This window comes from Castor canadensis, chromosome 2, assembly GCF_047511655.1.
Source record: "Castor canadensis chromosome 2, mCasCan1.hap1v2, whole genome shotgun sequence".
In the NCBI taxonomy this organism is placed as follows: domain Eukaryota; kingdom Metazoa; phylum Chordata; class Mammalia; order Rodentia; family Castoridae; genus Castor; species Castor canadensis.
Window position 1 is genome coordinate 88,966,775 of NC_133387.1, and position 23,893 is coordinate 88,990,667.

At 38.1% G+C, this 23,893-nt stretch overlaps 1 protein-coding gene across 3 annotated transcripts in view; it reads left to right on the forward strand.

The window, feature by feature from the left end:
* Window positions 1–440: 440 nt before the first annotated feature.
* The window catches only part of Znrf2 (zinc and ring finger 2), a 91,811-nt gene continuing 68,358 nt past the window's right edge, over window positions 441–23,893 (forward strand). The window contains exons 1-2 of one of the 3 annotated variants that reach the window (XM_074065223.1): window positions 449–964; window positions 18,374–18,409. In XM_074065223.1, the coding sequence (XP_073921324.1) occupies window positions 487–964; window positions 18,374–18,409 (514 nt within the window). In that variant the 5' untranslated portion in view covers window positions 449–486. Of the gene's footprint in view, window positions 965–18,373; window positions 18,410–23,893 lie in introns of all 3 variants that reach the window. The other 2 variants (XR_012445261.1, XM_020185758.2) reach the window with 2 other exon arrangements.

A 23,893-nucleotide genomic window follows, 5' to 3' on the forward strand; every position in this document is an offset into this window, starting at 1 on the left:
GGAGTCTGGGCGGGCGCCTCCCACTCACCCGCGAGCAGCCCTGGGAGCCCGAGGATGGCGGCGGTAGCAGCGGCCGCCCGGGAGGAGGCGGTGCCGAGGCCGGGGGCGCGGAGCACCGCGGCCGCAGCAGAAGAGAGCGGTAACGACCCGTCGTGGCGCACTAGAACCGAAACCAGCGGCCGCCGCTCCGCCACCTGAACCGCTCCTCCTAGGGAGCCAGCGAGCGGCGCCCGCCGCGGCTGCAGCCGGGCCTCCTTCCTCTCCGCTGCGCCTCATCTCCCGAACCCCGTAAGGCCGCCGCCCCCGAGGACAAGCGCGCGCCGGACGCCGACCGCCCCTCGGGGCGCCGGGCCGCGGCCCTGGACGTGCGGGGACCCTTGTGGGCCGGCCGCGGCGCCTCGGCCCTGCCCTCGGGCTCCTGCGCTCGCTCCCGCCCTCGCGGCGCTCGGGGCGCTGCGCGCGGGCCCGGCCAGGGGCCGGGCGGACATGGGCGCCAAGCAGAGCGGCCCGGCCGCCGCTAACGGCCGCACCCGCGCCTACTCGGGCTCGGATCTCCCTTCCAGCAGCAGCAGCGGAGGGGCCAACGGGACCGCAGGCGGCGGCGGCGGGAGCAGCGGCGGCGGCGGGGCCCGGGCCGTGGCTGCGGGCAGGTTTCCGGCTCAGGTGTCCAGCGCGCACCAGCCCAGCGCTTCGGGCGGCGCCGCAGCGGCCCCGGCGGCCCCGCGCAGTCGCTCCCTCGGCGGGGCCGTGAGCAGCGTGGCGTCGGGGGCCCGAGCCGCACAGTCCTCCTTCAGCATCCCCAACAGCAGCAGCGGCCCGTACGGCTCGCAGGACTCGGTGCACAGCAGCCCCGAGGACGGTGGTGGCAGCGGCGGCAGGGACCGGCCTCCGGGCGGGGGCTCCGGCGGGCCGCGCCTGGTGATCGGCTCCCTCCCAGCTCACCTCTCGCCGCACATGTTTGGAGGTACGGCCCCTCCCGCGCCGCGCACGTGGGCCGCGGCCGCCGTTTATTTTTACCCTTCTCCTTTTCTCCTTCACCGGGCGCCCGGGCCAGCCCTCGGCCTGCGCCGGGTTCCCCGTGCTGGGTAGAGGCGCGCTCAGCCCCTGCGGCGCAGTCGCTGCCCGGCCGCCCCGTGGCGTTGAGTGTGACGCCCTGGCCACCCTGCCTAGGTAGGGCTTCTGCGTAGGGAAAGCCCTTCTTCCTGCGAGGGACTGAGTCTAGCGTGGTGCTAAAGCAAGTCGACCCGACAGCCCTCCTGGCTGTGGCTTTTGGTGGTAGGAAGTCAGGAGGCGATCCAGGGAATGAGTGGTGAGCAGTTTTAAAGGACAAGAGTCGGCAAGGTCCCGAGTGGACTCTTGAGTATTTGAAGGAGGAGGAAGTTTATCCTCTCGCTCCTTTGGAACGACTTTTCATATATCGCACTAGTACTTCAGTCTAGGTAAATACTAGTCTCACCTACCACATATGCGTTGATTGGATGCTTTTGTTTAATGGTAAGTGCTTTAGCCCCAGTCAGCTACTTGACATAATGGTTAATGTCACTCCTTAATTTGGAGCAGAGCATTGAAATAATGGAAAGTAGTTCCTTAAGGAGGGAATCTAAAAGTCATCACAACTCTGCCTACAAGGTGTGGTAGCAACTGGCGAGGTTCTTTTGAAGAATTGTGTTGATTAGAGCCAAGTCACTTGTGAAAAATGGAAATTTTTAGTGGCAGGTGATGTGCTTTTATGGAGACACAGGAGGAAAGGTGCACTGAGGAAAATGGACTCGGTTTCTGTTCAATGCTGAGTCAAAACCACCTCCCCTGCTTCCTTTATGAAAAGAAGTAGACGTATAGAAGACAAACATTCCCATATTTCATTGTGTGTCTGATTTAGATAAATTCACAGCTGAGTACCGAAAAAATAATGGAAACATCATCCCTCCATTTTTATGGCCTTTTTCACTCAAATATTTATAGTTATAAAAACTTTGAGTAGGAAGTTGGTAAAATTGTATTCAGTAAGTCTGTTCTTAGGTTCTATCTGCGTAAGTTAAAAATAAGAATTCACCTTTAGTTTTTTTTTTTTTTAATGCTCCTTTGCACATTCAGTATGGAACAACACTTGAATTTTAACTACTTTACTTTAATGACTTGTTTTATAGTAATTTTTGCTAAGTAAATAAAAAATGTGGACAGTTCCGAAAACTCGGTCTTTTAAAAATCTTTTGTTTTTGAAAACAGAACTAGTGATGTTTTTACTGTGATTTTATTACAAGTAACACAGTTAAAGGAACTGTGAAACAGTTTCCAGAGAATTGGAGACTACTGCAAGAATAAACTAGTTTTTCTTAAAAAAAAAAAAAAACTCTTTAAAATGAAGGTTTGCATTTTAACAGTTCAGATCATTAAAAGACATGATTATGTAAAAGCTTGCTAAAGAAGTAAACTTGTTAAATTAATACTTAATATATTGTTTACTATTACTTTTTTAAGTGCTGACAGTTCTCTTTGACAAAGAATCAGTATATTTATACGGCTTCATTTTGTTAACATAAATGCATTCCACTTAGACCAGGGGCAAAGAGTTGATATCTCTACTGTTCATAGCACGTTAGCAAAGGAAAAAGAATTAGTTGCTGGAAGTTGGAGGTAAAGCTTTTTTTTTTTTTTTTTTTTTTTTTAATTCTAAGTTCTTAGGTTTGTGCACTTAGTAGGTAGGTAACTGTTTCATTGCTCTTTGGTTGGGCAGACTGGAGCCTGGTAGCGGGACAGTGACACTGAGGAAGTTGAGCAACCTTTCTCCCCCCAGGTCTCTGGAGAGAATTGAGCACAACTGTCCTTAGTCACCCATAGTGTGCAGTCACTTTAACCTTTTTTTCTTCAGGGTAGTTAGAATAATTCTAGTTATGTATCATTTTTAGGACTTTTGGGAAGACAGTCACTCCATTTTCTCTGTTTCCTGATTACTGAGAAACCTCCAAGGGGGGAAAGGGATCAGAAAAGTTCCCTGTTCTTAAGTGAGGGGGTTACATCAGACTGCCATCTTAAATCCTGTTAAGACAGATGGAATAGACCTAAGTAAAAACATCTTTTAGAAGCATTGCCTTAATGAGATCTTTATCTCTATTTCAGTGGCTCCGTCCATGAGGAAAACAATAGAAGCATGTTTCTTATCATTCTTAGATTCAGGGAGCTAGACAATGAATCTTATTTTAAAAGGTAGATTTGATTGCACCTCACATTGACCTTTTATTATGTATTAAGGTATTTATTGAGTTACAAGTTGCACAAATGCCTATGTAATGGACTCTTATTTGCAAATTGAGAAGATGAATATTTCTAAATTAGTAGAAAGTTCTTATTGTAATTTTGTAAAATTGTTGTTTCCAAATAAGATTTAGTACTAAAAAGATTCAAAATTCTTTTTTTTTTTTTTTTTTGGTAGCTGTCATGTAGTTTAGAGGAAATGAAAACCTAAGCAGGACTATTTTTTGTTTTTTTTTTAAGCTTAGAAGTCTGATAAGTAAATTTAATTGTAACGAATTGCCAAATTGAATAAGAAGGTTTTCTGTGGTGGTTTTATGTTTTGCTTTCTTTTGCACATATATTTTGACTGTATGTACTCTTACTTAGTTCTCTCTAGAGAACTGAAAGAGAGGTGCCCTAGTACAGATATTTCAGTTTACAGAGATCTCCTAGAATTGAGTTTCTGGACATCAGAGTATGATTATAATCTGAATAGGAGATTTTAGACAAAGTAGGTCTCTCTCGTTTTTGCTATTCTTTCCAGACTAATGAGTTTAATACTATTAAAATGAACAGAAGTCCTCAATTACTGTTAATACTGCCCATCACCTTTGTTTTAAAACTTATCTTTAAAGGCATAGTCTAATATTTAAAAGGCTTGGTGTGCTATCTTAGAGGATTTGTTTCGCTTTATGTCTAGGTTTTTCCACTAAGTTGCTCATGTTTATAAAAGCAATATCAGAGTTAAAATTGCCTTCACTGATGCACAAAGATGGGGAGGTGAATTAGACTACAAAAATATACCAGTGAGTGGAAATTATTTCTAGACAAATTGTATGGATTTCTGTAATGTATCCTTGAGTCTAGTAGTGCACATGTAAAGTGAATTAATTTAAGACAATAAACATGTAGTGCTGTGCTCCTTTGGCTGCCTAATTGTCTTGAGCTTGTTTGGGTGTGGTTTGCCCATGAGTATGTCAGTAGTCTGATTGTAATTCAGGTGCCTCCAGTTACTTGTGGAGCCTGTTTCCTTGCTCTGAAGGAGTATGGGTTATCTCTTAAAACTGAGTAAGTTAAAGTCTCTAGCTTTAGGAATATTTATCTTAATTTTAAACATACATGCGAGATTTTATGGTTATCTCCTTTAATCATTCAGGCATTGTTTTTAGTTATTATTTCTTATAATATTAAGTACCAAAATATTTGAATTTGGGATGTTGAATTAATCTGTTCTATTCCTGGGCGTTCTTTTATTCAGTTGAAGAGTAACATCTGCTTCTTCCTAAGAAGTGATACTTCTAATCACCCTCCCCTCCCTGCAAAGGAACTTTGGTGGTTAATGTTTCTCACTTGTAATCTCATCTATCTTTAAAGACTACAGGGGATACCTTATGTTGTGTGTGCTGAGGTGTGTTCGGTGTCATGGAAGTTTCTGCTTTGGGAATTTTTGGAAGTACCGTGACTACAGGATGGAAGGTGGGCTGGAGGAAGGAGTGGTATGAGTTTCACAGGGCCCCATCTGACTGAGAGCTGAGTGACCAAGTTCACTAGCTGTGTAGCTCCTGAGGGAGGAAGAGCTCTATTGTTTTCCTGTAGTGTCTTCAAGTCCCCTACTCCCCTGTGATTGGTTGCTTTGCCTGGTGACCAGTAAGTAAATTATTGTTTCTGGTTACCAGTATCATTTATTAAATATACACCCCCATTTCTTACTCATCTTGTGCTTGTAAGGAGAGTTGCTTTAATGTTAGACTTATTACACTGGGTACTCACAAAATTGAGTTAAAAGAGAAGTATAAGAACTGCCTTATGTAACAAAGTACTTTCTACTAAGATTTAACTTATGTAAATTTTCCTAAGTACTATTTTTTAATTAAACTGTTAGCTTATTTTAATTTTGCATTTCCTCAGCTGTTTCACATTTACCTGTTCAGAAACTGGAGAAAACAGCCTTTGTGTGAAAATACTTTAAGGTCTAATTGTATTCATTTTTTTATGCTGCTCATTAAATTGTTGCAGATTTAGTTGCTTAAAGCAACACATATTTGTCAGTGTCTACTTGTCAAGAGTCTGAGCCCATCTTAGGTGGGTTTTCTGCAAGACTCCAATCCATTGGTTGGCCAGAGCTGCAGTCTTCTCTTCAGACTCAGTTGGAGAAAAATCTGCTTCCAACTCCCTCAGGTTGTTTGGCAGAATTCATCTCCTTGTGGTGGTGAGATTGATGGCAGTTTGCTTCTCCAAAACCAGCAAAGGAGAGACTGGCAAGATGAGCTAGTGCTCACTACACTGGGTTCATTTCATTGGTTAGAAGCAAGTCATAGGTTTGGTTTACACTCAAGGAGAGGGAATTTCACAAAAGCTTAAATGCCAGAAGTGAGAGTGGTCACCCTAAAGTCTATCACATTATAGACCTAGGTTAGCTAGGTAAACATGTAATTGTTTTAATTAAAAAAAAAACAACTGACTTTTTATTTCTTTTTCAAAAAGTAGTATGGTGAATGTAGTCTTAGTGAATATGAATGTAGTCCCTTTTAGTGGTTGGGCATTGTAGGTAGCAAAGGTACAAACATTGGGCTTCTTCCATCTCTTGCCAGTTGTCTCTGGAAGTGGATAGCACACATGTGATTATTATACAATGTAACAGGACTTTAAATAAAATGCTTAGGGAAATATCTCTCCAGGGTTAGAAGAATGCTTCACAGAGGAAGTGACATTTGAACACTTTGGAAGAATACAGAAAGTTTTGAGGGGGAAGGCATCACAGACTACAGAACAATCTACATTTAGGATTTTGATAGGGCATACTGAAAAATTAACTATGTCTAGATTGTTGGGTGCATGAAGGAGTGCTGTGCACGAGACTAGAAAAATAGAAAATTGGGCCAGTTCTTGAAGAATTACATAATGCTCTTAAGTTTATCTGACCAAGTTTCAAAGCAAAGTAGTACCATAATCAGGCTAGGAGGCACCATTGCAGTCATAGTTGGGTGCATACATGGATGATGGCCTTTTTAGTGGTCTAGTGCTCAGTCAGTCTTTCAGCTGTATACTACCCTGATCAGGATTAAATTTTTTAGGGAAGTATGATAACAGGAAAATAAGATAAGTTAGCATTGAATTGGAAAAATGCCTCATTTGAAATAATAGCATTGTTGAGCAGAAGGAAAAGTTGGGTTTGGTTGAGGTTTCTAAGGTAGAATTGATGGAATTGAGAACCTGGGAACATAGCAGTGTCTTTAATATTAAAAGTAAATAAAGATGGAAAGAAGTTTTAGGAGATGATAATCAGTTCTTTTGGCATGTTAAATTTAAGTGGCCAAAAGATTTCCATTTAGATAGAAGGATCCTTTAAACAAGAAATACAAGTCTTAAATTCAGGCCATTACAAAAAATTTAGCAATCATCAATTTGGAGATTAAGTAGATCTAAAAAATACATGATTTAGTAAGGGCTGGATATAAATTGAGAAGGATCAAGCCTGGACTTTGAGAAGAGTTTTAAGAGACTGATGTAAAGGCCAACAAAATTTATTTAAATTATGGGCTGGATGCTTAAGCATGTAGCTTAAGCTGTAGAGCCCCTGCTAGCAAGCAGGAAACCCTGAGTTCAAACCCCCAGTACAGCAAAAAAAAAAAAAAAAAAAAAATTACCTAAATTATAAAAATATATGCTTGCAAATCACCTTAGGCATGTTGATACATAATTGTAATTCCAGCCCTTGAGAGGGTAAAGTAGGATTGTGAGTTCAGTGGGCTACATAATGTAGCAATTCCCTGCCTCAAAGAAAAGAAATGGAAATTGTAAATCACTTGTAATCTTACCATCAGTAATAACCAGAACCAAATGTTGGTGTCTGTTTTTCCTGTGGGTGGATTTATTTGGAATATTTGTCTTCATCCTCGCCCCCCAATGAAAACTCAAGTGAGGATTTTACTATTTATAAGTGCAGATTAATAGATACATTTTGAATATTAACTATTAATCATTATATCTATTCAGTGCTTTTTTTTAAAGAAAGAAATTTAGTATATCAGAAACAGTATAATAATTTGAATTTAAATTCTGACACTGTAATCTTAATGTTTGCTTCATTGTGATTAGTCTGTAATAGTTTAATTTATCCTATTTGTATACATGTGAATGGAGGAGGAAAAAGAACAGAGAGACCTTATGTATATAATGGATTAAGTTAATTTAAAGAGTTAGCTCTTGGCTTGAACAATAGATTCTACTGTTTTTATTGTTGATTTCTGTTTCATTAGTTTTACTCTTCTATTGCTTTCTTATTTTGTGAAGTTAATTTTGTTCTTGTAGCTTCTTTTATTTTTCACGTATACTTTTTTATTTTGGTGGCATTTTGGGGTTTGAGCTCAGGGCCTCATGTTCGCTAGGTATAGGTGTTCTACTACTTGAGCCACTACCAGCCCTTCACGTATATTTGTTTAATTAAAACACGTAAGGGTATGATTACTTCTCATAGCATTGGATACTTGTATTTTTATTGTCACACACTTTTTTTCCTTTTAAAATTCTCTTGAGGAATAATTTTGTTAACTACATATTTTGATGGTTCTTTTTACATATAGGTTATTCAAAAGTATGGCCTTTAACATTTTTAGGTAGAGGATTTATTGTTTATACTACCCTGTTTTTAATAAAACTATCACTAGAAAGTGTTAACTAGAAATATTGAACTGTGGTCAGAGAATTAAAGCTCTTTCACTTGTAAATGAGAGAAATATAACTCAAAATAGCATTAAGTAGAATAATTGCCTCTAATTATTGGAAAGAAGTGAAGGAACAGGCACAGGATCCAGGGCTCCAGGGCTTCTGGAACTGAAATTCAGTGTCTGTGTGTTTGTGCTCATGAAGGTGTCCTAATCTCCTTTTGCGTATCCCCTACATTTACCCTCTTCTGTTGAATGTGGGTCTCTAAGTGATGTCCTGCAGGCTCACTTGTGGTCCCAATCATGTGAAGGGAGTATTTCTCTCTACCTCCATCAGCAGGACTCTTAGCTCAGTTTGAGTGCTGTGCCTATCCATAAATGAATCACAAAAGTAATGGAGTTGGGTTGTGGTCTGTGTTCATGATGTTTTATGTTACTGTGGGGAAGGGTTTGGGTCTTCTAGTCAGGCTGCATGGGTTGAGCCCAACCTTCTCTCTTGTGACTTTCCCTTTGCTTCTCGGTTTTCTCATTTCTAAAGTCAGGATATAAATAATACTTGCTTTGTAGTAGTTGAAGGATAAAAAGTAATTTGCGTAAAGCTCTTCATACCTTAATGTTTTTAATTAGCATTTGAACTTTAAGAAAAAACAAAAACGTCTAAGATTTATATTCCATTTCCCATTCTTACTGAGGAAAACCACGTGTTTCATTCTGGTGCCTTAATCCCTTCCCAACTTCTCAGATTTATAAAAAGGATCCAATAATTTCATTATTCTTTTTTCTTAGCATAAATTAATTGTACAGGGGGTTTCATTGTGAAACATGCTCACTTTTAAATAATGTGTGATTTATGTTCAAGATTCTCCCCAGAACATTTGAATCAAACTTTATATTGTATTTACTGTGTTAGACATGTGGCAAAAAAACTTTGTAAATATTGAATATTCACCAAAATGTGTGGAAATTGAATTATTACATTTTTAACCAACATTATTGGTCATCAAAATTGCTGTCATATTTAAAACCCATATAAAGTGTATTGCTCCAGAAAAAGCGGTATTTTACGTCTTTAAGTAAATTGAATTTTTGAATCAAAGAAGGTAGGTATAATGTGAGCTGTACAAATTAGGACAGGCATAAAACTGCCTTAGACATAAAATCATGCTGTGTCTTAGAGCTTTGTTTTTTAATATAACGGTGTGAATTTGCTACAGAATATTCTTAGATGATCTGAAATGTGTGGGTGGTTGGAGGTGGTTAGGGTGACTGTAAGAAGGTAAGGCAGGTCAGTCTTTTAAGTGTGTGCTGCTTCTGCTGGACAGAATCTGAGAAACAGCCTTTTTTTTTTTTTCTCCCTCAGGCAGGTGATTGAACCCATGACTTCACACATAGTACGGGAGTGCATTATGACTGAGCTATACCCATAGCTAACTGCTCACCTCAAAGTTAGGTTTTTTTTTGCAGTTGGAAATTGAACCTAGGGCCTTGTGCTTGTTAACAAAGAGCTCCACCACTTGAACCATGCCCCCAGTTCTTTGTTTTGTTTTTAAGATAGGGTCTTACCATGCCTGGCCAAAACTTAGCATCCTGTTACATGATGTAGTACATCTCAGGCAACCTGGACAACGTGACATTTAATAAGGCAGTTCACTGATGTGCTGGTGCTTTAGGATTCTCCAGTCTAGAGCTCTGAGGTCTTGATTTGACAAGACCTTCAAGAAGTCTTGAAATATCTAGATTTCGTGCCTATCGTAGTATTTCACCGACACCTTGGTGTCCTTAAAAGCTCAGTGCCTTAATAACTACTCTGTCCACTCTTTCCTCCATCTGACCATATACAGAGTTTTTCAGAGGTTTGCCATTAGTTTCTTAAACATACACACACACAACTAAAATGAAGAATATTTAATATTATAGGCCACTTTAAATGTCAAATATTAACCAGTGCTATTGCTTTTATATAGTACTTTGTAGATGAGGAAAGTGCTTTCACAAGAACAATCTTCTCTGAGTCACATGGTAAGTTGATAGACTAGATATTTTCCTTAATTTATTTGGAGAAGAGACTAGAAAGTTAAGCGGACTACTTGCAGTTGTAATATTTTAAATGCTCATTCTGTATCTTAGTTGAAAAGCAAATGGAGCCTAATTAACGTTCTTCTAGTAATTCAAAGTCCTTCTACAATTGGCTGTTTTTCTTTTCCTGAAGTTTCTCATTTTCCCATATGTTTATTGGGTTTGTTTTTTAAAAAGATTGTTTAGCTTTACAGCCCTCCCTTGCTTGTATAGATAGATCTTTCATTTGTTCATACATGTTGGATACTCTCTTAATTTCGTCTTGTTAAAGTCTCTTCTGGGCCTTCTGACCTACAACACCCTTTCTGAATTGGTTATCATGTGTAACCTTTCCTCATCATCCAGGAGATTCTGTTGCCTCTTACGTTCTAGCTCCTGGTTCCTCTGTTTGATGTCTTTTCCTTCTAGCTGCTCTCTGTTGTTTTCTATAGAACATAATCTTCTGTGACCTATGAGAAAGAATATGTAACGTAAACACTTGAGACTTCAGTGTGTGGAGGATGTTTTATTTCCACCTTCACTCTTGATTTATACTTTGGCTTGACGTTTTCCCTGAAAATTTTAAGTGTGTGACTCTGTTGCTTCTGGCTTCTCATGTTGCCAGTTGAGTACACAGGTGTCATTTTGGTTTTTGATCCTCTCTGTATGATCCTTACCTCCCACATCCTTACCCCATTTAGGATCCTTTTCCCTAGGGTATAACATTTCATTGTTGTAGTTGGGATGGATTTGCTTTCATTCATTGTGCAGCATATTTGGTAGACCCTTTCAATCTTTTAACTATCATTTTTTATTTTGAGTAGTTTTAAAAAATTATTTCTGAGAATTTTTTTTTTTACCATTTCCTCTTATTAATTAGATTATGGATACCTAGAATGATCTTTTGCTCTTATTTTCTCTTCTGTTTTTTCACCTGTTTTTTGTTCTTTTTTGAGTGATTTTTTTCAGTATTATACCCGTAGGTTAATTTTTTGTTTGTTTTCTGTAATTCATGGCCTTTAATTTATAGTATACTATCTTTTTTAGTAGGATGTTTAGACTGAATAGAATATGTTCAACACATTCTTCTTGAGCTGGAAGTTCTCTTTTTTTTTAATTGTAGAAGTAACAGGAACCCCTCTAAACTTCGAATAATTCAGATAAAAGGGAACTCACTTTTTGATTTTTTAATTTGCATATATTAATTGTGAAAAGGAGTGTCATGGTGATATTTTCAAATGTGCATATAATGTACTTTGATTAAATTCCTCTTATCTGGTCTTCCCTTTTAAAAACAAATTTTAATGGGTTTCATTACTCTATTTTCACACATGCATATAAAATACTTCAATCATATTCACCTCTTCTCTCACTCTCCCCTCACCTTGACTCTCCTCAATAGTTAGCCCCCAAACTCCCCAGTTTACATTCATGTCATTCTTTTTTTTTTTAGGTCTGGATTCTGCATATGAGAATATGCAATATTCTTTCTCCATCTGGCTTGTTTCATTTTAACATTTCCATCCATTTTCCTGAAAATGACATAATTTCATTCTTCTTTATGACTGAATAATACTAATGAAAGTCACTTTAAGACCTCCCTTCTGATGATCCTATTCTTTTTGTATGCATACTTACTTTTAAGTGTCTTTACATACTTAATAAGTACATACAAAAAAGTTTTGATTGTGTATGTGATTTTGTGACAGATGGTTAATTTGCAAGAATATGGTCATATTCTATTCTAAAGCCCACTTTTTCTGCTTAATATGTGTTTAGGAGATTTTTCTAAGAGAGTACATATAAATGCACTCTTCTTTTTAACTGCTGATAAAATATTTGTACAAATGAAGAGGCAGGTAGTGCAAGGGTCAAGAGGATCCATTTCCTTTCCCTGTGGAATCAGATTGTCCATGAACCAGAGAGCTTCTCTAAGCCTTGATGTACATACTTTTTATTTGAATTTTATTATGTAGGCATGGTTGATTGAAACTTTGCCATTCAATGGGCTGAACTCAAGCTCCAGGCTCTCCTGCATCTCTACCCCTCAAAGCCCCAACCCTCTAATCACATGGTGGTCCTTTCTGATTATTAGTACTCAATCCTGCGTCCTCTCCTTAGCATAGTCAGGTATGTTCTAATCATTTGGGAAATTCCAAGCATTTTAGAAGTGCTGTGCTAGAAATCTGTTTTGCATTTCCTTATTACTAGTGAAAATGAGAATTTTTCCATGTGTTTTTATTAGCTAAGTGTATTTCTTTTTGGAGTTGTCTGTTCATTACCTTTGCCCATTTTTCAGTTAGATTCTTTTTTTTTTAATATTGATTTGTAGTTTGTTGTATAATGTGTACATATATTTGTTTTTGGTATTTGAGTTTTAAATGACTTCCTTTCATGCCATTGGCTTATAAAATTAAACTTATATGAAGAATTAGGTTTATTGTGTTCTATTGGTACATTGTTTTGTGAATTTAAGTTTTAATGGTATAAGTCTGTTACTTCCTATAAATGAAGATGCTAGGACCTTAATTGCCAATATTTTATTTTTAAATTTTAGCCGGTTCAGACATACTGGATTGAATTTCGTAGAGACTTAAATTATGTGGGGCTTTGACTCTTTATGTTTTGGAACATTTTTACTTTAAGGAGTAATGAAGAGTAGGAAGAAGAGAATATTTATTGTGGTGATAATATGTAGGAAATCAAAGGTAAGAGCTAACATACTGTGTGGATGGTATTTATCCAGCTCATCCCTTCTCTGTTTCATAAAAGGTGATTCAGAGTTAACAACGTTCCACGTGACATGCTTCTATAAATAAATGAATTCTGTCTTATTGTAGTTATACATAATATCTTTTGTGCTTTTAACGTTTTTATAAATTGTTACGTGCTGTGTTCTATATTTTGCATGGAATATAAAATTCTTACTGCTTAAATTTTTACCACCAATTTCTAAGAGCTTCCTAAAAATTAAAAGGCTAAATTTTTTGGCAGACAACATATATTAGCAATTGCTTCAATAAATATCAGTGGAACTAGATTTCTATAGTTCTTAGTAGTATATATATTTAGATATATTTTAATATGCCAGTTTTCATGTTACCTTGCTCATATTGATCTAGGATAATGATATTACTAATTCACATCAGTAGATACATTATAGTTTACAAAAATATATTGATATACCTTTGTCTCCAAATAACATGTTATAAGAGACAGAGCATAACTTACCAATTCTATAAATAAGAAACTAAAACTATGAGATACTAAGATTTTTAATGACCGAATCAGCTCAGTGCTTTTTTTCATTTCACTAGGAGTTTTAGTCTTCTACTGATGCTGTAACAAATTATCGTAACTGTAGAGGCTTCAACACATACAAATTTACTATCTTACAGTACTAGAGACCAGAAGCCGCCAGTGGGTCTCACTAGGCTAAAATGAAGGTGTAGGTAGGCTGCTTCTGGACACTCCAGGGGAGAGTCTGTTTTCTTGCCCTCCTGCTTCTAGAGGCCACCAGCATTGTGTGTCTCATAGCCCTGCCGCAGCCGTCACAGCAGCAGCATTGGGCCAGGTGTTTTTCACTGTACCGCTTCTCTAGTTTTGACTCATCTGCCAAACTTTCCCACATTTTAAGGATCCTTGGATTTACCCAGATAATCTAGGATAATCTATTTTAAGATCAACTGATGAAGCAAATTAATTCCATCTGTAACCTTTCCTTTGTAACCTAATATGGTTCCACAGATTAGGATATATAGATATCTTGGGGAGGTACCAGTGATAATTCTTAAATGTTCTTACGATATAAGGAAAATGCCGTATTATTTTTTATTTTATAGTGACCAGAGAAAGAAAAATGATTGATATTAAACAGTAAAGTGAAGTGATTTGAGTAAACTTTAATGTTGCTGTTAACACAACTATAGTTTCTGTCAGATGCTTAAAGGGGATCTGTGAGCTTTGATTGAGAATCATTGATCTGAAAATTCTTTCCATGTCTAATTAAGTTCTTGTTTTGAGACAGTCCTGATACTTTTGTACAGTTTTCTTATACTTGAAAATTTATGTAACAAATTAATAAGCTTTTGCTAAGTGCAGGGTGGTAGTAGTAGTGAATGGGCCTTATTTCATGAGGCTTGATAATTGTCAACATTCTTCTTCCTATTTTTTAAAAAACTATTTCACAGTTTTTTTTTCCTGGGCCTTCCTTCGCATGTTATCACTAGGCACTGGTCTCTACGGGAGGAAGGAGCTTTTTCCTTTTCCGAAGGGAGCAGTAATTTGCATATAGTGCAGTGCACAGATCTTAAACTGTAGGATTTAAAGAGTTTTGGTAAATACATAAACACATAATGAACACATTATCAAAACAGAAAATATTTTCATCACCCCCAAAAGTTCTGTCTTTCCTTGTCGTACCCTGTACTACCTATTTCTGTTACTAGCGACTAGTTTTGCCTGTTGTTGAACTTCATATAAATGGAGCCTTATAATAAGTACTTTTTCATGTGAAGGGTTTGGCCAAAGTAAAAAGTGAGTACAATTAGAAATGGAGGCTACTGGAAAGGTTAACAAAATGCTTGCTTGCCATTCACACGTCCCCTGCAGGATCCCCTTCACCCCAGCTCCAGCAGCACTGAGGTCAGTTCATGAATACAAAATCTAACAGTACTCATTGTGTTTAATGATGGACACTGTAGACTAGATTGACTTGGCTAAAATTTCACATGTGTCCCTGATTAATAGTTTGAGGATGATATTAAATGTTTTAGGTAGGATTCACTGCAAAATGAGATAAAGTGATTTGTTTGCAAATTGTAAATCCTCAGGAAAAGGACAAAGTTCAGGGAACTTTTATTTTAGGACCAGTGTTCCTAAGTGTGGGAGAAATTCGACTTCCCCGAATGTAGAGACATGGTTGAAGAAGGATTCATGTTTATGTTTTTGGTTTAGTCTAAATCTTTTTTAAAAAGTAGGTAGGCAGTGGCTAGGTATACGTAGTTTTCTTTCTGTAGTGTGACTTTTTTGCTTTTGTCAGTGAACCTAGGACGTATAAATGAGTAAAAGGTACTATTACGTTCTGTGTACAGTTTACCTGTAATCTGAAACAACAGTTTCACTAGAAGTTTTAGCCTTACGCAAGAAGAACCAGAAAAAAGAAGTCCTTATGGTTTGTGAGAGTGAGATGACTGTCCTAAGTCGTGCAGGAGGACTCCACTCTCATCAGAGATGGGAGCAGGCAGAAGGAGCTGCTCTGTTCTTCTCTTCGCAAGGGGAAGCCTGGTTCCCCCTTCCTTGCGGGAAGGAAAGTGATTAAAAGCTGGAAAGAGTCTTCACTAGAAGTAATCTGGGGCATGGTGTGTTGCATGCACTTTTGACATGTTAAGTGTTCCTGGAAGAGACTCTGGGTATGGTGAGAGCAGTTCTGCTTAGAAGGCAATCAGACCTTCTATGACCTTCAGTTTTCATTTTTGGAGGGCTTCAGTATCCCAGCTGAACTATAAAATAATAAGGCTTTAAAAAAATCTCTGCCTTAAATTTGAATGTACTGTTGTACACAAAATCCCATTATAACAAACCCCTGAAAGCGGAACTCAAAAAAAAAAAGGTCTTAAATTCAAATCCCCTATACCAGCTGGGTATAGTGGAGTGGCTCATACTTGTAATTGCAGCTTTTTGGGGGGAGCACTAGAGATTGGGAGAATTGCAGTTTGAAACTAGCCCAGGAAAAAAGTTAGCGAGACCCCCTAACTGAACCAACAGGTTGGGTGTGGTGGTGCACACCTGTGATTCCAGATAGGCAGGAGGTATAGGTAGGAGAATTACTGTCCAAGGCTGGCCTGGGCAAAAACATGAGACCCTATCTAAAAAACAACTCAAGCACAGAAGGGCTGGAGGTGTGACTTAAGTGGTAGAACACCTGTTTTAGCAAGCATGAGGCCATAAGTTCAAACACCAGCACTGCAAAAACAAAACAAAACCCTAAAAACTCAGTACTACCTCCATCCCCCCCCCAAAAAAAAAAAAAAAAGCAGCATAGTAGAAGCAGTCTAGAGAAGTGCCTCACAGGTTAATGCACTAAAGGGAGTCAGAAGGAAACTTGTAGAAGAGGGCATGTTGCTACTTGCTTACAGAAGGAAATAGTTTCACTTTTTGTCTTCAGAGAAGTGATAAACTAGTTCTGTCACCTTCACTGCTAGGTATTCAGAAAGCAGTTTTCATCCTTTGAGGGAGGAGCTCTAGAGGAATTTGAGAAGTCTGGCAAGTTTCCTCTACAGAAACTCATGGTCTGTTAGGGGCCAATTGTCAGTCACCCCACTGACATTATTCTTCCTTTAGCTATGTGTTTGCATACTTTGTAAAAAAACATTATGTAAGGACTGGAGGAAAAGTTCCTTATTCTATGTATGAACATGAGACTGTGGACTTTTACAAGCAAAAGCAGCACAAAACTTAGCTATTGTTTTGTGTTTTAGCTCGCTTAAAATTGAGCATGGAGGAAGCTGGCAGTGTCCTCTAGTTGACACACTTAGTCTAAATACCTGACTTTTCTCTTTGTTGCTTTGCTTATTCATTCAGCCAAGATATGCTGAGTGACTGCTGCAGTAGGTTGGGTGTGCTTTTTGGCATTGGAATATAGAGGTGAAGAAAAACTGCTGTCCTTAGGAAAGGTATAATCTAATGGATAGAGAGCCTTGAAAAGAAATGATTGTAGGGCTAGGAGCATGGCTCAAGTGGTAGAGCCTAGTAAGCATGAATTCTGAGTTCCACCAAAAAAAGAGAAAATATTACAATATTAAAAAGTTCTATGTGTTTAATGTCAATAGTTTTGTAACCAAATTTTTGTTAACGTGTATATAAGGAAAAAAGATAATACTCATTCACTACTATTGGTTTCAGAGTACAGATTTTTATGCTCAAGTCTATCTGACTCCAGCTATGTGCCCTAAACCTACTGGGCCTCGAAGAACAAAATGCAATTTGGTTGATAATCTTTAAAACTTATCTTGTAGAGTGCTGGTCTCAGAAGATTCTCCTGGAAGAAAGCATTCTGTAGCCAAGCAAGTTTATAACCTATTAAAGTCCTGAAATCTAGTTAAATCGTTTTAATCAGTTGTTCCCAAATTTTAAAATTTTAGTTACCTGACCTCTTTGTTTTCTCTTATTAATCTTTTGTTGGTGTTCTATGGCACTCAAAACTTACAGCCATGAGAATTAGGGCTGGGCCCCATTCCCAGAGTTTTTGATTCAGTAGATTTGGGGTGGGGCCTGAGAATTTGCATTTCTAACAAGTTTGCTGTTAACTTAACCCAACTAGTGCTCCTTCCTTATGTGACTCAGGTCATTTGCATTAAGGCATAGATTCCTAGAACTCATGTGAGAGACTGTGATCTTAGTGTTTTCCTCCTGAATGAAGTTATCGAAAGTAGGAATGCTAGGCATGGTAGTGCATTCCTGTAATCCCAGAACACCGGAAGTTGAGGCAAGAGGATCACAAGTTCAAGGCTAGTCTGGGCTACATAGCAGGAGCCTGTCTCAAAAAAGTAGGAAATAGTTATGTTTCTCATGAAAAGAGCCTTGGGGTGGAGGCTTCATTAACAAAATTACTTTGGCATTATTTCTGTTCTAAGTATTTTTCTGCTACTGTTGTGAGCTTCATTCAGTTCACTCATCTGTAGATGGAAATGATGGAACTTGCTTCTAAAAAGTTGTAATAGGATTTATTGATAGACTATTTGCAGAAGTGGCTAGTGTGGGGCAGGGCCTGGAACATTCAAAGTGCTCACTACTGTACTAATTAAAATAGAATGTGGATCAAGTGCAGTTACCTTTATTTAGGAACTTATTAGAAATACAGTGCATGCCCCACACAGGGAAACAGCCTGCAGGTGATTTCTACACACACTACTCTGTGAGGAACATGGATTTGGCACACATGCTGGGAAAAGCCCCTCAGGGCTGATGCAGTGTGTGACAAACTGGCTCCCCAGGGCTGCCTCGGTATTGATGTTACCAATTAGTACAGAAGTGTGCTCTCTAGCAATGGTCTACAATTTTTTTTTTAATTCCCCAAATAATTTTTTTGAAACTACCTTTATGCACATTTTAAAGTTGACATCTAATATTTTTATCATAATGTTAAAATATTGCAATGGTATAATTTCAGGAATATTAAAATACTGATATTTTTAAGTAGACTGAAAATGCTCTTAAATGTATCAAATACAATGTAAAAATATTTACATACAAAATATCATGTATTTTAAGTTCATTAAAATTTTTATTGCCATCAGGCTCTAGATAGTAAACATTTATTTCAGCTTTTAATAATAGTACACAACTAATAAAAATATTGTTCAGAATTTAAAAGATATTTAATGTAAGTAGATTTTGATTTTTTTTTTTTTTCTTCTTTTCAGTGCTGGGATTTGCATCCATGGCCTCACACATGCTAGGCAAGTGCTCTAGCGTCACCTCCATCCCTATCCCTTGGAAATGTGTTTGTTAATGATATGGACTGAGGGATAGGGTGACTTTGATTAGAGTCAATGTCAGACACTTCCTTTGGTGCCAGGTGGGTTTTAAGTCATTGTACAGTGTATTAGACTAAAATTCTAAATGAGTGAGAGGTATGTCTTTCAAAAGTAGGAGAAGACATGAGAAATGGGAGCTGGTATGGAATGTGCATCACTTGCCCTTTCTTAAGTCAGTGTAAGGAAAGGTACTTGTGGAAGATGGGTATTTGAAAACTGTTGTCTTTAAAATTGACTTGGAAAATGTTTAGGTCTCCTCAATTGTAAGATAGCAACTCCAAGATAAATGGAATTGCGGGTTGCATATAGGCCTATCTTAATTGGATAGTAGTAGTAAACTGTTTCCCTAGGCAACTGTCAGCTTGGTGGAAAAGAAATAGTATTTCACTGCCTTCTTCCCTCTGTCCCTTCCTCCCTTCTTCTCTCCCTCTTTCTTTTCTTTTGATGCAGTCTTGCTATGTGGCCCAGGCTGTCCTCAAACTCATCATCTTCCTGCCTCAACCTTCTGAGTGCTGGAATTGTGTGCCACCATGCCTGGCTGAGTGATTATAATTTTCTATTCCATGATGCCTATTGATTGGCCATAAATATTTCTTTCAAGGGCCTTTGTCTTTTGCTTATTTTTCTATTGAGTTTGAATTTTTCTTAGTGGTTCCTAAGAGTTCCTTGCATATTCTATATTTTTCTTTCTAGCTAGGCAAATAAGTTCCAAATACCTTTTCTGTGCTAAATGTGTATTTTTTCTTCCTATAAGGAAAAAATATATACAAAGGTAGAGAAAATAGTATATAACAAACCCTTATCACACAAATACAACATCAATGAAGATTTTTGCCATACTTATATTTTCTGTCCCTTTTTCCCCTGAGATATTTTAATTAAAGCAGGTCCTAGATAGGTCATTTCCAGTGAAGACTTTCAGTGGACATATTTATTCACTATTATATTTACTGCTCTTTTCCTATTTTTTTTAGACTTTTCTCCAAAGTCTTGAAAGTACTCTTCAAATAACTGTAATGAAATGCTTTTCATGTTAAGACTTTAATCCTCCTGGAATTGATTTTTGTATACGATGTGAGGTAGGGGTTCACAGCCTTATTTTTTTTCCCATATTGATGCCCATTTGTCCCAGCATTTATGGATCTTTGGTTTAGAGTGCCATCCTTATCATTGTTTTCTTTTCCCAGAAGCCTGGGCACTCAGATCACTGGACATTAGTGGTTCTGACATCTTGTTTCAAGACCAGCAATATCAGCATCACCTGGCATCTTGTTACACAGATTACCCAGCCCACCATGGACCTACTAGAAATTTAAGACATAGAGAGGGGCAGCAGCAGTCTGTGTTTTAATATAATTCCACGTGATTCTGATGCATGCTTAAGTGTGGAAATACTAGTTCAGGGGTTTAAGACATCAAAGAATTAGGAATTCAGACTGCAAAAGCAGCAGGTACTACATTTATAGTTCAAATTACTCTAGTGACTTTCTACCCTTTTCTACCCAGTGTAAACTTTTTAAGTGAATTCACCTGGGTGGTAGTGGTGGTTGTGGAGAGGAGAGTTACTTCTAGTTTACCCTAGCAGTGAAAGTCATAACCCTTTGGGAGCACCCCACTCAAGGCAGAAGTTTACTGCTATTGTTCACTTTATCTGTTTTGGGCCTTCAGCCTCCTCTCATTTTCTGGCCTAGAAATCAGGAATTTGTAACTTCTTTTTCCCAGCTCATAATGCTTTTAGGATTTTTTTTAAATCTTAAGATTTTTTTGTTTGTGTTACACAGGAAGGTCCAAGTACCTAATTTACTATGTTCTAGAACACCTTCTCTATTAATACATTCAGTAGATTTTGCCAGTTTCTTTCTAGGGAAGTGCAAATCAAAGTAGTAATGTGATAGCACTTTATGTGTGTCCGATTGGCAGAAAGTAAAGTAATAACATACTTTTGTAAGTCATACAGGGTGTGAATAGTTTTGGTTTTGTGTGAAACTTCAAAAAGATGTTTGTTAGGTAAAAACTGTCATTTTGAAGGATTAGGTGGAAGGAAGTATATTTGCAACAAATGCAACTGACCATTGCATTCATTTTCCTGTGATAGGACTTGGGGGTGATTACGTGAATGGATGCTAGCAGTTTATTTTAATGTTTAGGGCCATAAGTTAGGCCTTAGTTGAACCACAAGGATAGAGAAGGGACTATGGGGACATTCAGATAAGCTTAGGAGAAATCTGAGGAAAATACTATTTGCTTTCTTGCAAATCCACCAAAACTAGGAAAATGAGAGAAATAAATAAAGGATTAGGGTGGATCAAAAGGAAACTGTACAACAGTAGTCTGCTGGAACCAGCCCTGTCTAGAATTGGTAAATTTTTGGGGCTTTAGCTAGTCAGATGTTAAATACAACCATTATGAAAATCAAATTTTATAAATTTAAACAAGTTATATTTAAAACAGAGGTAATAAATGCTTAAAACTCATCATATCCTAGTTACTTTATTGTCTTTTACTGTTACTGGTAGAATATTGCTTATACCAAAAGGATTGGGAAGAGTATTTTGAAAATGTTGGGGATTTTTTTATATTTGCATATATATAAAATGAGATATCTTAGGGATAGAACCACAGTGTAAACATGAAATCTGTTCATGTTTCACCTACACTTTTTTGGTACAAGTTCTCCTTATGTAACCCAGACTGGCCTGAAACTCACAGTCCTCCTTTCTCAACCTCCCTTTTGCTTGGATTGCAGGTGTGTACCACCATGCCCAATCAAGGTGATCTTTTAGCGCAGTCATATTTTGACTGGCCCGTCACGAAGTCAGGTATGGGTTTTTCCACCTGTGGCATCTGGCAGTGCTCAGAAAGTTTTGAATTTTGACTTTGTGGGTTAGGGATGCTCAGCCTGTATATGTGTTCTCAAGGCTGTTGGCAGCTGTTGCATCCGTGTGGTGGGAATACTGTGCGACAGTGTGATACCACCCAGTTCCTTACAACTCTGTGTGCACTGACAGCATATTTGAAATCTGTCCCATGGAACTCAGCAGTATCGGAAACCAGGATGTCTTTCCCCATGGACAGCGTTAAACAGCTACCAGAATACCACGTGGTGTAACAGCATTCAGCACTTGCTGTTTAGATAATGATGTCTTTCATCACAGTAAATAAGCTTATTTCTGAAGTTTGGGTACTTCAATATTGTGTGAAAATGAGAAGCTCAGTAATTTTCCTCAAATGTTTTAGAATATTAAGATTATAGAAGGACATGCCTTGTTTATTTGGCTTTTACTTTATAAAGACAGTATCTTTACTAGCTTGTTCTCCTAGTCTTTTTTTTTTTTTTTTTTTTTTGTGGTGCTGGGGATCAAACCCAGGGCCTTGTGCATGCTAGGCAAGCACTCTACCACTGAGTTACATCCCCAGCTCTCGTTTTTCTGAGAGGGTCTCACTGTGTAGCCCAGACTGATCTCAAATTCCCAATCCTCCGTCCTCTGCCTCATATAGGTCTGCACCACCTCTAAGAATGCACCAGCTTCTTTTGTGTGTGTGCGCACGTGTGTGTGTGCTGGGATTGAACCCGGGGCATAGAATCTGGACATTTTCATATGATTGGTGATTCTTGTTACATTCATTTTTCATAAATATTTTTGGCAACTTAGAGTAATGAAAATAAGTTTAAAACATCAAAAATATTGTTCTAAGTTCCTTATCACTTATTACTATTTGTGTAGTATAATGATTTAGGCTTTTTGATCTGTGGTTGGGCCTTTGTAACTTTGGCCAAATCGCTTAAACTTTTATAAGCTTGTCTTCCCTCAGTATTAAAGCGATGGTAATATTAGTACCCACCTCTTAAGTGGCTTTGAAGAGTACATGAAATAGTGTAACATTTGGCAAAATGTTTGATTCATTGTACAGTTTTCTGCAAATGTGAACTAACATCCGTATTCTCAAAATAATAAATTCTCCTATCTCAAGTTGCTTAAATTATGTGTATGAAAGCTAGTAGTAAGTAAAGAATTATATAAAATACTTAAAATTATAGTAAAAGCTGTTGAAACAGAAACGAGTAAAATTCAATCTCGTATGACATATGAGGTGCACACAAATAAGGCCAATTTGGCATTACTGTCATGTTTTTAAAGGCTAGTGGTTAGGTATCAATCATACCAGCAAATAATAACAACATTTATTTTGCTCACTAAAATGCTATACAGTATTAGTTGTACAGATACATATGGATAGACGCGGTTTTCCTAAAATATTGGGTAGTCCAATTGCTGTAAAATAGAATTTAGGTAATAAAATGAGTCTTGGTTCCTTTAATAATTGTAGTCGCACATGCCATATTTAAAGTTAACAGGCCTTTCTTTCTTTGCCTTCCAAGTCCACTCTTGGAATAGCTGTTAAAAAGCTCTATGTCCAGGGCTGAAGGTGTGGCTGAAGTGGTAAAGTGTCTACCTAGCAAACATGAGGCCATGAGTTCAAAAACCAGTACCGCAAAAACAAAAACAAAACCCAACAAGCAGCAAAGTGGGAATAAAGCAAAAAGAAGCATTGATAATCCACCTCTGAGTACTGCTAGAAAGTTGGCTGCCTACCTAGGTTTATTTTCAATTTTATTCTGGGTACCTAGATGTGATACTGTTTCCACTTTTTATCCTTAGTATTGATTGGGTTTTCCCTCTTTTTTTTTTCTACTCTGCTACCTCTATTCCTTCTGGAACCAGTAGTTTAATGGTAAGTATATAAATTTACAAAGTTTTTGGCCTAGTGAGGATTTTCTTACCCTCACCTGTCTTGGTGAAAACTTTGTAGACTTCAGATGGTCTCTGTGGTTTCCTAGATTTTTCATTGTTGCCTTGTTTGTGTGTAGGCTGATAAAACTTTAGTTTTGAGGTACTTCTGTCCTTGCATGCTGGGTCAAATGGCCTCCATTGTTTGTGTGTTTCATAGTGATGTTTTTCTTGGAGCTTTGCACTCTCCTTTTCCTTTTTTTTTTTTTTTTTTTTTGGGTGGGGGGACACTGGGATAAGAAGAAAAGCCTTTTCTCACATCTGCACTACTTTTATTTTCACTATTACCTTTGGAATCTTTCCAAATATTGCCAACCAGATCTTTGTACAATGTTCTGTACGCATTAAAAATATAATTGCTGGGCTCAAACCTATAATCTTAGTTACTCAGAAGGAAGAGATCAGGAGGATCACAGTTCAAAGCCAGCCTGGGCAAATAGTTCGCAAGAACCTATCTTGAAAAAAAACGCATCACAAAAAAAGGGCCGGTGGAATGGCTCAAGGTGCAGGCCTTGAGTTCAAATTCCAGTACCACAGAAATATATATATAATTACTACTATTTTTGTTTGAGCAGAATTATACATTGAGTCCAAGTTCACTAAATGATACTTTTTA